This window comes from Centruroides sculpturatus, unplaced genomic scaffold (assembly GCF_000671375.1).
Source record: "Centruroides sculpturatus isolate CEXI.00-Female unplaced genomic scaffold, Cexi_2.0 scaffold27, whole genome shotgun sequence".
Lineage (NCBI taxonomy): Eukaryota > Metazoa > Arthropoda > Arachnida > Scorpiones > Buthidae > Centruroides > Centruroides sculpturatus.
This window is the reverse complement of record NW_019384318.1, coordinates 741,920-758,625: the sequence shown is the minus strand read 5'-3', so window position 1 is coordinate 758,625 and position 16,706 is coordinate 741,920. Positions and strand designations below refer to the sequence as shown.

Sequence of the window (16,706 nt, the reverse complement as noted above, 5' to 3'; positions counted from 1 at the left end):
TTAAGTATGTAAAAATTTATTACATTTCCTGTTGTACGAGGGTTTTACCCAATTCTCGAACCGTGTCAGAGTGAATCCGTGCTATAAAAGTACCGTGTTATACGGGGGTTACCTGTATTTACTTACATCACTTGGGAGGGTACAATGTTATAATAGAAACAAACTTTAATCAAAATTATGTCGGAAACCCAAGGGAATCACTCACATTTTAATTGTTTTTTTTAAAGAGATGTGTAAACATCAAATGCCAATGATTAAATCCCTCATTGTACCAAACAATGGTTAATTTGTTACTCAATGGTATTTTTGAAAATTCAACTTTTGGATAACTTCAATTGTACTACACTGTGTGTCATATAGAAAATGTTTTTCTTATGAACATTTTGTGTAATTGTTGTATGTATTTGTTAAATATATACTATACATGATTATTATAATTCAAGGATCTCACAGCAGTCTGTTTTATGATATATTTATAATTTATTTATTAATATTAATTTGTTCTATTTTCAAACAATTTAAATGTGTGAATTGCCACTCAGTTCACCCAGATATTAAATCTGTTGTGTGCTTTTAAACTATGTAGGATGTAATGTTGAGAGAATGCATCTCAAAATATTAATATTTATCATGTAACAAGCAATTATTTATTGTGACATCGTCACAATGCCAGGCTGCAATTTTTAATCATATTTTTAATTTACTTAATTTAAAATGCATGCTCACCACCTTCAAATTAGCAGTGTCTTGCCCCCGTATATCATGCTCTTTCTTTAACAATAGAGTTGTGCCAGTTGTCTATCTAACACCTTTTGGGGGAAATTTTTGAATTGAAATAACATGACTTCCAGTTTGTTTCAGATATTCATATAGTTAGTCGAACCTCCTGCCCCTAAGGTTTCCATATCTGGTCTCGTCTTTCATATATTTACAGCAGTCACCACTAAACTTAGACCAGGCCACAGTTAACATGTCATGTCATCCAATAAATAGGTTTAAAACAAAGTAGCTTTGATTCATTGCATGAATGTTTTACATAATATAAAACAAATATACAGTAATTAATATTTATTTTTGCTAAATATCAACTTGATATGTTGCAGGTTTAACAAGATTGAGCCAGTCAAACTTGAGTCACAGGCATCAAAAAACATAGACCGCTGCATCATCCTCATCAATGAACATAAACCACTGCATGTGTAATATTTTGTTGCATCACCTTTTCAGCCAAAACACCTTCCATACGTTTCAGCATTCTGTTGACTAGGTGTTCACATTCATCTGCCGGAATTCCATTATGGAATTCCAGATAGTTAAGATGGAAGCTTTTAGTCCTTCAACTGTCCGAGGATGTGTTTTTCGCAGACGTTTCTTCATAATGTTCCATACATTCTCAATTGGTGAAAGATCTGGGCTATTGGATGGCCAGAGAAGAACTTCTATGTTCTTTTCTGCAAGCCACTGATTTGTTTTTCTGCATGTATGACATGTGGCCCCATCCTGCTGAAAAATGCAGGTTCTATTTGGATATAGCTTTGCTATGGACAGAAGTAAATATTGTTGTAGAATGTTTATGTATTGCTCTGAAGAAAGTGTTTCATCAACAAATGTCAACTGACCCATACCACTGGTGCTCATACATCCCAGACTATGAAGCTGGCAGGAAACTTCACTGAGCAGTATACCAATGGCGCGTTAGCGTGACTGGAAGATTGAATGACACATTTGCTTTTGTTTGTTGCTGATAATTCAAAGTTTGATTTATTAGACCATAGAATTTTCGTTGAGACCAGGAAAGATGTTCTTTGGCTCACTGTACCCGTTTCTTCTTTTGGTGTGCTGTTAGCAGTGGCTACACGCCATATGTAATCATATATTTCGTATATAATTGTGTTATTTTATCTTGTATATTTCCCACTTCACCTCTGTCTGTCCTATTTGTTTACCCTTCCTGGAATGTTCTCGTTTTTCTTTTCCTTGACTTGGGTATGCAGTTGGGCTAACCCGAGAAGCAATGAAAGGAATGTAGCTCGGAGGGAAGGGAGCGATCGGGAGACTTGGAGGGGAGAACTGGAGACGGAGAAAAGGAAGGAGACGGGTAGGAAGGAACGGGAGGGGAGAGAGCTAAAAGAGAGTCTCCCCGGCAAGTTTAGCGTGTGAGGGTGAAAAGAGAGAACTTGGGAAAGTGGAGAGCGACAAGACGTCTCCCCGGAAGGTTTTGCATCGTATTGTGAAAAGGAGACCTGTGGAACGTATAAGAAAAAGGAACTCAACCGAAGGGAGCCAGAAGGATCATCCCTTTGGATTAACATCTCTACGTGAAACAAGAAACGGAGCTTACCAGCCTCCGATCAATGAGAAACCGCATCCATCAAGTTTTGGGTACCCTCTTTTCTTATTCTTTACTTTCATCTTCTAAATCTTTGAGTAAGCCGGCTATATATATATATTAAGTTTAAATAGTAATAGAATTATAGTATTAATTAAGATAGTTTTAAGTGAGCGGATAAGGAACGACGCGCGTGCAATCTTTGTCAAGTTAATAAATTATGTGGAGTATCCGTGGGATTAGCATAGTGGTATCCTGAGAACCTGAATCCTAAAAAGCGAGTAAATAAAAATTTATTGTGTTTCATTCATCTAATCTGGATTGTGCGTTTTTATCTTGCTCGCTGCTCTCACATAGCAAAGGTTTTTTACATGCTGCATAGAACTGGAAATGCATTTCTTGCAGTCTCCTGCATGTTGTTGAAACAGATACATTCTTTCCAGTTGTATCATTCCATATTATAGTTACATTCAATATCTGTGTATCTGTGGCATGGCAGTTGTTTTTTTACAATTCTTTTAAAACTCCTATCATCAACTTTTGAAGTTTCTTGCTGATGTCCAGCAGCTTTGTTAGGTATAATATGGCCATGTTTAGTGTAATAAACAATAATCGGGTGCACTGTTGTCTTACTTAGCATTGGTTCTTTTCTAATAGTTCTCTCAGACATGCCACGATTTTGTGTTAGCAATGATAGCATTCCTTAAATCTTCTGAAACCACTTTTCCACTGGTCATTGTAGACAAAATGCAAAGGTTTGTAAATAAAACTAAAAAATCACCTTAGATCATTCACAGGATTACTGCAGGCTAAAGTGAGGCTAAAATAATCAATTATTTCAGAAATACTGCAATTGTAACATTATTTAAATGCAAATTATTGGCTGGTTTATGTTCATTGACATTGGTAATGCAGCGGTCTATGTTTTTGATGCCTGTGACTCAAGTTTGACTGGCTCAATCTTGTTAAACCTGAAAGATATCAAGTTAATATTTAGCAAAAATAAAAATTAATTACTGTATATTTGTTTTAAATCTATTTATTGGATGACATATTAACTGCAGTCTGGTCTAAGTTTAGTGGTGACTACTGTAACTTCATAAAATATATATTAAAAAATAAATTTAAAAGCATTTTTTAAAATTATTTTTTAGACATACTGTAACTTCATACTCAAGATTAAGGATGGACGAATGGATGACAGTAGGAATTTATAGGTCTACAATTTTTTCAAATTGCAGCCCAATAAACTTTGACTGTAATCATTTTAGTGTTTTGAATAGTAAAGTGTCTCCTACAGGCATGCCTGGCATTTTAAGATTTCCAAACAGCTACACACAAGTATTATGAACACAGGTAGTCTGCAAGCTTTTTATAGGATACTGGGGTAACAATTTTAGGGCACTAGCATTACCTGGCATGCAATCAGACCACAACTGTAATTATTTACACATATCTGTATGCAGAGTTTTGGAGTAATCAAAAAATTCTATCTGGTGAGTAAACCTTTTTATTAGTGAGTGTATGTTGCATAGAATTATTAGAGTTACCATACTATATTTACAGGTCTGTATTTAGTATAGAGAGTCCGTATTTAAAGGCTCTGTCCATGTCCATACTGTACTTAGAAAAAATAAACAATGTCTGTACTTCTTTTCATCTGATTGCACAGTTAATATCATTTAAATCTGAGAAAAGATGCTAAATTTTTTATGATTACTATTGCATTTGTTGGCTACGTGGCAACATCGTATAAGCAAATGTAATGGCTCTGTTGCTTAGAGAACGTGCACATTCATAACAGTTTCTTTAATTTGACAGTACTTGTTGTCTAAGTGGTAAAATAGTTTTCTTAAATTTAAAATGCATTCTGTGTCCCAAAATAAAATGTAAATTGAAACTTTATATTATATTCGTACATTTACTAGGTGAAAAATATGAATAAATTCCTTGTATTTTTCCTTGCTGTCTGAGTACTGTACTTTTACTGTAATACTAATCTGTCTCTATTTTGCCTTCAACTGTTATGGTAACCCTATAATTATAATCATTAATAATGTGTGTTATATAGTATTTTGATTATAATTTTGTTCTATTTTGATTGTAAGAATGTAATGTCTTGATGACATGTACTTTCTAAGCAATGGTGACTGCATATGCTTTAAGTTAAAATAAAACACGTGAGATATATGAGAGTGAAATCCATCCAGTAAACAAAGCATTGATTATAAACACACCTCACTAATCTTAATAATACTTTGCAGTTATTTTGTAACGTACCACAAACTTTTTCAGTCCATCCTGGGACCACCTTTAGGCTTTTTCTAGAATGCCGCCTGAAGAAGGTCCTAGGATAGATTAAAAATATTTCTGGTTCATTACAAAATAACTGTAAAGCATTATTAAGGTTAGTGAGGTGTATTTATGATAGTAATATACTGTTGTACTGTAAATCTTTCTTATGCTTTGCCATTTATAACATTGATATAATAGTTGGACTATTATCATTTGGTGTAGTATTCATTATACTGACTTATTATATTGATTTGTTTTTAACACTTGATTTTATGTAGTTCTTGTATAGTTTAAAAAGCAAACAATGTATATATCTTTGTTGCTACTAATTTGATGATGATTTTTATTTTTATGATAACAATTTGTTTACTGTTGGCTTTGTTTATAGATTTTATTTATAGTTGGCTTTTATTTATATGTATTAAAATCATTTTATAGATCTCAATTCGTTCAATGAGAAAATACATAGTAAGAATTCACTTGTCAGCCGAAAGTGATATAAGATGTCTCAATATGAGATATTTCAAGACCTTCTGTTTAGAAGAAACAAAATTTATTGCTGTAACTGCATATCATAATGACCAAGTAAGTTGTTAAATAACAGAATCTAATTAATTAATCTTGCTATTTAAATATTTCAAGTGTATCTCTATTTAAAACATTTAAACAAATTTTTTTCAACAAGACATTTATGACTAGATACTTGTGATGATGAAATCATTCACTTCAAACTACGTTTATATCTTTAAATTGTAGATATATTTGAGCAATAATATTTATTTGAATTTTTTTATTTTTAAATATGAGAAGAATCAAGAAATAATCATTGTTTAGTGTTCACAATAAAATATGGATAAAAATCAGTTTATTATTCGTATAACACTAATTTCATTATCTATTGCCATTTTTTTGTTTTATTGGTTGAAGGTTATCTTGGAAGAGGTCAAATTCAAATTGTGAAGCTAGTGCCACAACCACTTGAAACTCCCTATCCTTTCTCCTCTGGAGAAGTATACAGGATATCTTATTTACTACAGAGCAATGAGCTAGAATATACTACATAGAGTGGCTGTGACCTTAGATAAGGTGCTCTTTATGGCAACAATAGGTACTATTGACCACCATTTTACTTTAAGTCAAAACATTGAAGTCTATACCACATGTTGGGCAGGATTACTACTATAAAATCTATTTTTCTCATCTAAATCTAGTTTTTGTTTGCCCTTAGATTTGAGATTTAGGCAATTAAATAAGTGACATAAATCTATATTGTTTCATCTCGAATTTAGCTGTTTTCTAGATTTTATTTAATCATTATAAAGAAGGTAAGTTCAGAGTTTAAAGTGGTAAATGTAGTATTTAACCCTCAATATGACTATTTTTATAATTTAAGTATGAGTCAGGTTTTGAAGGTATTTACTCTCAGTCATATTATAAAAGAGTTTCTTCTCTTGAAAATTGTTGAAACTAACATTTCAAATACTTGTTGTAGAGATTACAAAGACTTATCACACTGCTACTGGTCACATCAAAATGATACTTCTGTCATCAGAATGCAGCTTTATTACTGGTATGCATTTTGGTACACAAGACTCTCATCAGCCATACATAAAAATATATAGATCTCCATAACAAAAAATACCATGTACAGTAAATGTCTTGGATGAAATCAAAAATCAGAGCTGATAAATCTGAACAAATAATTCTTATGAAACAATCTACCTACTATGCTTGCTGGTATTTAGGATTATATACAACAAATGCAATGTTTTAGGATTTTGGTTGGGTTTCTACTTAAAGTATTGTACAATCCTGTGCATTACATACTTCTAGCACTCCACTTTGTTAGCCAATATCCTTCATGCTCAACAAGCCATCATTCTAGCACCTGCTTTGCCTTTGTGAAAACCCATGTACCCATCACACAGTTGCGCCTAATTGTGGATAAGGTTTATCACCAGCCATATGCATAGAGAAAATTATCAACAATTACATTTCAGAATGTCTTTCTTCATATCCTTATATGATCACAAGTGCTCAACAAATCATCTGTCAACTTACAGAATGCAACTCAAAGACCAGGGTGTTTACCATGTGAGACTTTGTCATTGTACCCATCAGTTAAAATTGAACTATACTTTTGTTTCTTAAGGGATTTTTTGATGTCTAACATTGAGAATGAATCCATTTACTACTCCAACCTATTAGTGCTGATGGATGTTTTATGCTATACTTCATTTTTCACTTTTGAAGGTGACACTTTCTTACAAGCCAGATGTTGTATAATGGGAAGGCCCCCTTTCAGGAACTTTGTACATTAGTCATCTGCAAGCTGGTGACCATCCTCCCTAAGTGTCAAGATGATATGACTATATATTTATGATGCATTGATATATTTATTTTATGACACCAATAGCTCGACATATAACAATTATTGAAGGATTTTAACAGTAACCCCAATGGATTATATCTCAATCTAGAACAATACAATCACAGGCATGTACTTCTTGAACTTAGACATCCAGTTGATTAATGGATGCATAATCACAGGAGTTTACAGGAAACCTTGATATCACCCCATCTTCATACTGTCACACTTGCATGATCCTGTTTTATATAAATTAGCTGCCTTTAACTCCATGGTTCATAGATCATACAAGTATGGTATGTATTTATTAGATCTGTGACAAAGAGAATGGAAATTTTGCATTATCACAAACCAGGCTGTCTGACATGGATTCAACAAGACAACCATGAAGGGACTCCTCAAACACCATGCTATGCACAGGCAGAAAACTTCTTGCAACCAACCCATACAAGGTGGTCACAATGCAATATTCGCTCCTCTATACAGATAGTTAACCATAACTGTTGGAATCAACGATCGCGATGTGCTGTAACGTTCTTATGACGTAATAAAAGGTTGGTGGCGCTCCTGACCCCTCGGGCAAGGTGACCTAGTTTCACTCTCCCCTTTTCGAGCGCTGACCTTCCGGGAGTGACGACTGTGTAATCTTTTGTGCACTCTTTGTTCTTTGTTATATAACTAGTTACGCGAGTCTGACTTGATTTTACTAATCTCCGAAAAGCTACATCTAGTCTAACAATAACTGTATTAACCTGATCTTTAAAATGAGTCCCACTATATTTAACCTTCTTAGAAATACAGTAGAGCGTTGATTATCTGAACCAATTGGGGACTGGTGTTGTTCGGAAGATCGATGTTTCGGATAACTGATTATGTACGAAAAAATNCAGCAATGAGTTGCTTAACTTTTCAGGCAGCATTTAAAACTGAGTGTGTGGCACCATCTGTTATGATATTTTATTATTAAAAATGTTTTATATTTTTAATCATTATACAATGGCAAAAAGCTTAATTTTGAGGGTAGGGATGTGTTTTATAAAAAATTGTAAGTACTAATAACAAGTAAAATTGTTATAAGTCCAACCCTACTCAAGATATGACACATGACCCCTTTTATCTCCCCACCTCCTTGACTTTTAACAACCAAATTTTAATAGCATCAATTCCCTTAATACATAAACTTCCCTGCAAAATTTCAGGAATTTTTGACTAAAAGTACAGGAGTTATTAAGTTTCAAACCAGATGAACAAAATCCTGCCCCACACACACTAACATCGATACATACAGAAATTACCCTCAAATGCTTTTTGCATTTCTGGGCATTTCAAGGACAAATCCAAAAATGTAAAAATCTTTAGGAGCCATTTTTTTGACCAATCATCATACTTTCCCTCTGTTATATATAACAGAGCTGGGAAAGTAATATAGTAGCTTTTGAAACTTGTTTCAAAATATTTAAATTTTATTTCTAGAAGCTATATCTTATTATTACATGTATTAACTTTTTATACTTATTTTTGTTACATAGTCCAAGCTAGTCCCAAATGAAATTTATATAGATTCATATTAAAAAAATTCCTTCCACTTTCGGAGATTCATATTAGTCCATGTAATTAAAGCTTCTTCAAAAACTTCAGACACTAAGGCGTTAAACACAATTAATATATTTTATTCTTGCGAGCGCTTTCGACGTAAATATGCACGTCGTCCTCAGGCAAATCAAACGAATAGAGAATTCGAATCATACATTTGAATTTGAACATTAACGATATTAGCCGTTTTTTAATTATAAATAAGAATTAAATTTTAGAATTAAAACATTTAAAAATATTTAAAATTGGCACGCATGCGTTTTAAATTTCGATAAGAATGGCTATTAATTATTTTATAAACGCGCAAAACACTGGCGCGCATGCACCTTAACATGNGAGCTAGAATATACTACATAGAGTGGCTGTGACCTTAGATAAGGTGCTCTTTATGGCAACAATAGGTACTATTGACCACCATTTTACTTTAAGTCAAAACATTGAAGTCTATACCACATGTTGGGCAGGATTACTACTATAAAATCTATTTTTCTCATCTAAATCTAGTTTTTGTTTGCCCTTAGATTTGAGATTTAGGCAATTAAATAAGTGACATAAATCTATATTGTTTCATCTCGAATTTAGCTGTTTTCTAGATTTTATTTAATCATTATAAAGAAGGTAAGTTCAGAGTTTAAAGTGGTAAATGTAGTATTTAACCCTCAATATGACTATTTTTATAATTTAAGTATGAGTCAGGTTTTGAAGGTATTTACTCTCAGTCATATTATAAAAGAGTTTCTTCTCTTGAAAATTGTTGAAACTAACATTTCAAATACTTGTTGTAGAGATTACAAAGACTTATCACACTGCTACTGGTCACATCAAAATGATACTTCTGTCATCAGAATGCAGCTTTATTACTGGTATGCATTTTGGTACACAAGACTCTCATCAGCCATACATAAAAATATATAGATCTCCATAACAAAAAATACCATGTACAGTAAATGTCTTGGATGAAATCAAAAATCAGAGCTGATAAATCTGAACAAATAATTCTTATGAAACAATCTACCTACTATGCTTGCTGGTATTTAGGATTATATACAACAAATGCAATGTTTTAGGATTTTGGTTGGGTTTCTACTTAAAGTATTGTACAATCCTGTGCATTACATACTTCTAGCACTCCACTTTGTTAGCCAATATCCTTCATGCTCAACAAGCCATCATTCTAGCACCTGCTTTGCCTTTGTGAAAACCCATGTACCCATCACACAGTTGCGCCTAATTGTGGATAAGGTTTATCACCAGCCATATGCATAGAGAAAATTATCAACAATTACATTTCAGAATGTCTTTCTTCATATCCTTATATGATCACAAGTGCTCAACAAATCATCTGTCAACTTACAGAATGCAACTCAAAGACCAGGGTGTTTACCATGTGAGACTTTGTCATTGTACCCATCAGTTAAAATTGAACTATACTTTTGTTTCTTAAGGGATTTTTTGATGTCTAACATTGAGAATGAATCCATTTACTACTCCAACCTATTAGTGCTGATGGATGTTTTATGCTATACTTCATTTTTCACTTTTGAAGGTGACACTTTCTTACAAGCCAGATGTTGTATAATGGGAAGGCCCCCTTTCAGGAACTTTGTACATTAGTCATCTGCAAGCTGGTGACCATCCTCCCTAAGTGTCAAGATGATATGACTATATATTTATGATGCATTGATATATTTATTTTATGACACCAATAGCTTGACATATAACAATTATTGAAGGATTTTAACAGTAACCCCAATGGATTATATCTCAATCTAGAACAATACAATCACAGGCATGTACTTCTTGAACTTAGACATCCAGTTGATTAATGGATGCATAATCACAGGAGTTTACAGGAAACCTTGATATCACCCCATCTTCATACTGTCACACTTGCATGATCCTGTTTTATATAAATTAGCTGCCTTTAACTCCATGGTTCATAGATCATACAAGTATGGTATGTATTTATTAGATCTGTGACAAAGAGAATGGAAATTTTGCATTATCACAAACCAGGCTGTCTGACATGGATTCAACAAGACAACCATGAAGGGACTCCTCAAACACCATGCTATGCACAGGCAGAAAACTTCTTGCAACCAACCCATACAAGGTGGTCACAATGCAATATTCGCTCCTCTATACAGATAGTTAACCATAACTGTTGGAATCAACGATCGCGATGTGCTGTAACGTTCTTATGACGTAATAAAAGGTTGGTGGCGCTCCTGACCCCTCGGGCAAGGTGACCTAGTTTCACTCTCCCCTTTTCGAGCGCTGACCTTCCGGGAGTGACGACTGTGTAATCTTTTGTGCACTCTTTGTTCTTTGTTATATAACTAGTTACGCGAGTCTGACTTGATTTTACTAATCTCCGAAAAGCTACATCTAGTCTAACAATAACTGTATTAACCTGATCTTTAAAATGAGTCCCACTATATTTAACCTTCTTAGAAATACAGTAGAGCGTTGATTATCTGAACCAATTGGGGACTGGTGTTGTTCGGAAGATCGATGTTTCGGATAACTGATTATGTACGAAAAAATATATTAATTTATCCAATCTTAACATTTTTCTCCGTTGCATGTCGCTTTGCGTTGAATTTTCGTTGATGTTAAGCCTGACGAAGACTATTGTATGGTTAAAAATTATTTTTTTATTTTGTACGAACAAAATAAATATATTGAAAAATATAAAAACAATAAAAAATTATACTTCAGAAGTTAATTTAGTATCAAAAACGCAAAATATTTGAGTAGCCCAAGATATAGCCAAAGATTGTAGTGCCACAGCACTGGCAAAAATTTAAATTTGTCGACTGGAATTGTTTCGGATGATTGACTTTCGTATAATCGACGCTCTATTGTACCAAAGAGCTGCCAATTTGGCAACACTCACTGGGGGTATTCAATTCCCTTAAGACCATAGATCTAACAGAGTTCAAATACATGGGAGCCACATGTCAACATATTGCCATCTGCCTCAAATCCACTTCCCTATCAGTAGGCCTATAGGCCAGAGACTTGGATGTGAAAGTCCATTTTGACCAGACTAAAATTCTACACAGAACAGCAGATAGAACACAGCTCAGATATCTTGAGTTGATGGAAATTTACAAGGCAGCCAGCCTTAAGAAAAAAGTTCATCAAATATAAGGAAGATAACACCATCCTGAATCCACTGAAAATAAATATATCCACCTAATGTAAATCTTGAATTCCCACAGGATTATATATATAATGTATTCACCCAACAGCACAGGTGGTGTATCTTCCAACAACAGTGGCAACACAAAGGATCCAAATTGGTTGAAAGCTGTATGATTCCATATTAGAACTCCAGCCTATAGATAGACATTCTTTAAAAATGGATGAAAACATTTGAATATTTTTAAAGTATTTGTATTGCTGGTATGGTTTGATTATTTTGTTAAGAGTTTTATCAGTATTAACCAGTAAACTGTTGTTTTCTCATAAGGAATTTTTTATTGTAAGTTTTTTTCTAGCTAATTCACTTTTTATATAATATTTATTATATATCAGTGGTCTAGAGCAGTGATTCTCAAATGGTGCACCACAAGTGCTGGCTAAATATCTATGAATATTATGACAGTATATTTTAAAAATGAGAAGAAACCAATTTGTACAGAGACTTACTACAACCATGATAAACTAATAACTAGGTCTAAAGAATGGATAAGAATGAGTTTGGGTAGGATTTATAAAGAGGTATTTATTCAAGATTTGAAGATAGATGAAATAAAATACCAATTTGGCTATTAATGAAGACTTATCACACCACAATAAAAAATGTGACCAAATTAGAACTCCTTTATTCTTTTAATTAAACTCCAAAACGTAGTTTTCTGATCTTTTGATCCTTCTTCAGTTGTAGCATATAATTTTTATAAACTATTAAATTCATAAATGTTGAAAGTAAATTACAATGTTGCATATACAGTCAACCCCCCATAACACGGGTTCCTATAGTTCGGATTCCTATATCACAGCAAAAAAATTGTGATAGTATTCGTACAAACATGCTAAAAAAAACTCCTATAATTCGGTAAAACGTCATCGTCGACTTGTGTCGGCAATGACGTTTTACTGAACAATCACCGATTGCACAAACTGTTGAGTTTAAATGAGCAGCGGACCTACCAAAAACCATTTATCAATACTATTTAACGTCCATAAAAATTATATTTATATTAATGATGTCTCTAAAGTTCAGAGAATTTTTCACACAAAAAATAATTTATCAGGAAGCACGCGAGCGCCATTCGATGACAATCTCCATGATGTAAACAAGCTTAAGCAATGGTGTAGTCAAATGGTGCACACTCGGTTAGTAATCCTACAATTTTTTGTTTATAGCATAGTTTATATGGATTATTCCCAAAAAATTATACGTNTCCTTCAATTTAGAGGAGTTTATAATAAAAAAGCTAAGCTTATATTATCTTATAATACAATAATAAAAGTTAATATATGAAAGTAAAGATATTATTTTTACTACATTTGTAATTATAGTACAGAAAATACTTGTAGAATATAATCATTGTCTTTATATCAATATATAACATGTACAACTGTAGCTACGATAGTACCATCGCCATAAAAACTTCACTAGCCAGACCTCCTCCACAATCCAGACACATATGCAAATAGGTCACGGGATTAAAAGTTTTTATGGCGAAGGTTTTTACACTAGTGGAGTCTCGGCCTTACTGCTGACAGTGTGTTTTCGAAGATACTACAATTAGATAAATTACAATATTATATACATTTTCAGACTATAAATAATACAAAATTAGTTACAATACTAGTTCAAAAACAAGCGATCTTTTGTATTCATTTTCCACTTTTTCTTTATACTTAAAATACTGATTACTTAATCTTTTATTTTTAAAGAAACCATAAGTAAGTATTTTTTGTAATTTTTAAGTATTAACCAGTGCCTTAAACATTGTTTTGAATTTATTACATAAATTATATGCTGGATGAATTACCTTTAATTTATAATTAAAATGTATAACTTGGAGTTTTATTAATTATAAATACTTTTATTTTAACATGTCCTTTTAATATCAGTCAATAAAATTACCACTAATTGTAGTCTTATTATTTAAAACTTACTTTTAAAGATGTGTTAAAATTTCAGAAAATAGGATTTAAATAAATTATTGTTTTCCATAATAGGTAACACAGTTAAAAATAAGTTATAATCCTTTTGCAAAAGGTTTTAGAGAAGCAGCATTCAAAAGGTTTGTTATCAATTTTATTTTTCTACATATTGATAATTTGATTTGAATAAATTCAACATAATTTTAAATTTTCATGATAAATATGTATATTCAAAGGCCTTGTTGTTGTTTTCAATATTACATTGTTAAACAGTTAATACCAAAATTTTGTTTTGAGTCATAAGATTTCTATTTGTATTGCTAGTGTAAGTTTGCCGACTTTTAGGGGAGGATCGTTAAGTCCCCTGTCAGGATGATCTAGGGTCGTTCGCGTGTGGGTGTGGTGGAGGAGACACAGATGACAAGAATATCACAAAAACTCATTTATTTTAATCATAAAATAACTTACACTATGAAACAAAAATGTTCTTAAACACAATCGGCTATTCAGAAGTCCTGAGCGTCGATGTTTCATGGTTCGTCGATCGAAGGTGGCCAAGGGGAAGTGGTGTTAATCAGTTTTTAAGGCAGGTGGGGAGACAGTTGATGTAGCAGAAAAAGAACCCTCAGAAAAGACAGGAAAATGTTCCTTTGTGCGTTGACACACGGCGTCTTTGTGATTTGGAACTTCACTAACTGAGTTCAGTTTCACAGTTTATAAAAAGTAAATCTGTCCTTGAAGATTGGGGATTATATCAATTGCCATTCTCTGATTTGTTTATTCTGATTGGCTCCGTGTCCCTTTTTCCCGCTCCCCGATTGGTCCCTCGACTGTCCCTAAGCGAGACGACTCCTGTTTGAGTCACGAGAAAAATCCGCTTCTAAGAATCTACTTAACACCCACCGTTAACTCTGGATAAAAAGTGCTGATGGAACTTGCGCTCATATTTTTCCCCCATTGTTGTCTAGTCTGTGGCGTTTTTGAAATTTAATGATTTGATGCGATGTCCCTTTTCATCATTAACCTTTCCCCTTTCCAAAATTTCTAGGCCTGTGTTCTAATTATTTGTATACGAGCACCTTGTCAAAGGTCCATCTCTATTGGAGAACGTTCATTTACAATTATTAATCATTTATAATTATTGCGTTCTGTTTACATCAATAGTGATTTTTTCTCGTCATGGTTTCATATGAGTAGCACAACTAATCCGATCTTTGATTGGTTTTTAACAATGGACGATTTTTCTAGTTTCATTTTACCAGATTACTATAATAAATGTTTAATTTCAACCCATTTTATTTTTTTGGAACCTAACACTAGCAGTCACATTGATTAATGACTAGGTGGCATTAATTATTATTTTGTTTATTAAAATCTCTTAAAATCAGAGAAATTCTTAAAATCTGTAAACAAAATGAGATACATAGATCAATGAGCAATTATATATTATAACATCATCACAATGACATGCCAAGCTGCAATNTTACATGTGTTGAAGAAAGAAAGTGTCCTCCAACACTCTCCTGATCAGCAATTACTGCATAAGATGGATTAGAAAAACAAGTTTCCTTCCTTTTTCCTTTCTATTACCCTACTTAGAATTATCTCCAAACCAAAGCCAAGCTGCAATTTTTAATTATATTTTTTATTTATTTAATGTAAAATATATGCTTACCACCTCAAATTAGTATTGTAGTGCCTTGCCTCATACATCAAAACTTTAACAATAGAATTGTGCCTGTCATTAAGTATTACACTGAGACTAGCCACCTCTGAATATTATCTTTATAGTATCTATGAATAATGACGTAAAAGTAACATTTATTTTACTGAAATATATTCTAGTAATACACTTTTAAATTGTGATGTGCATGCAAAATTACAGTTAACCACAAAGATAGACAAGATACAAAAACAATGAGATGATATATTTCCTATTTCGCGTTTTGATACAGATTCTTATTAGGGATTCCAATGTCATGGTACAATACGATGGTGTACAAATTTACGGCACAAACAATAGTTTGGTATGTCCACTACACATAGAAGGGTCCCGATTGTGACAATATGATCAATCCCAAACCTTAAAACTAAACTTAAATACTAACTTATTACTAATAACAGAAAAGGATAGATGTAAAAGGATATAAGAAAGAATATATAGTAGAAGAAGGAATACCTGGGGTTTTTCAGCATATTACTCTCTGCCTATTTGTTGGGTGGGATGCCACACGTTGTTCCTATATAAATGGTCCATTGTCTTATTCTTCAATAAAATCCTGTCCGTGTCTTCTTTTCTTTTGCTTAGTATTTTCTTTCCACTGCCTCATCGATACTACTTTAAGACAGGATCCTCTTTCTAAACTTCTTTCTGATATCTCCAGTTGTTCTAACGCAACTCGGAGTGTTCTACACCATGTCCGTATGCATTCCCGTCCTAGCAAAGAATGTCCTGCCTGTTGTCTTTTTTGTCCTCAGGGTCCTGTTTTCTCCTTTGTTCCCCTTATTTCTCAGAACTGGCCATCCCACCCAAGGGAAAAGGATTAGATAAGAAAGTTCTAGAAGAAAATAGAACAATAGAACAAAGGGTAGAAAGGAAAAAACTAAACTAAACTTAATTATTTACAAAAAATATGGCATACAGCCACAAAATCTTTATCAGTTAACTTAATAATAAAATTTTATTATAAGCTAATCTGAGAATGTGTTTTGCACTCATTAAATCTTTTTTATCGATGATTTAATACATTGTAATGTAACTGTTGTATTTAACAGTCAGTGTGAAAAACTTGCCTTTGGTGTTATTTTTACAGGAGGAATTAGTGTCCAATTTTGCAGACATGACTTTCAGTTTGTAGTTTTTAATACTTGGTACAGTCAAGAGTGAAAAGTTCATACCTGCTGGTAAGAATTACAAAGAAAAGTATCACATTGAAAACAAAATTAGAAGTTTTACAAAAATTTGATTAGAGTGAAAGCTGTGGATATAGGAAT

The 16,706-nt window shown here is 32.9% G+C and overlaps 1 protein-coding gene across 2 annotated transcripts in view; it reads left to right on the top strand.

Annotated features, from left to right (window-relative positions):
* The window catches only part of LOC111624476 (T-box transcription factor mls-1-like), a 45,940-nt gene that overhangs the window by 22,893 nt on the left and 6,341 nt on the right, over positions 1-16,706 (top strand). For both annotated transcript variants that reach the window (XM_023367323.1, XM_023367329.1), the window contains exons 4-5: positions 5,063-5,209; positions 13,788-13,852. In XM_023367323.1, the coding sequence (XP_023223091.1) occupies positions 5,063-5,209; positions 13,788-13,852 (212 nt within the window). The remainder of the gene's footprint in view (positions 1-5,062; positions 5,210-13,787; positions 13,853-16,706) is intronic.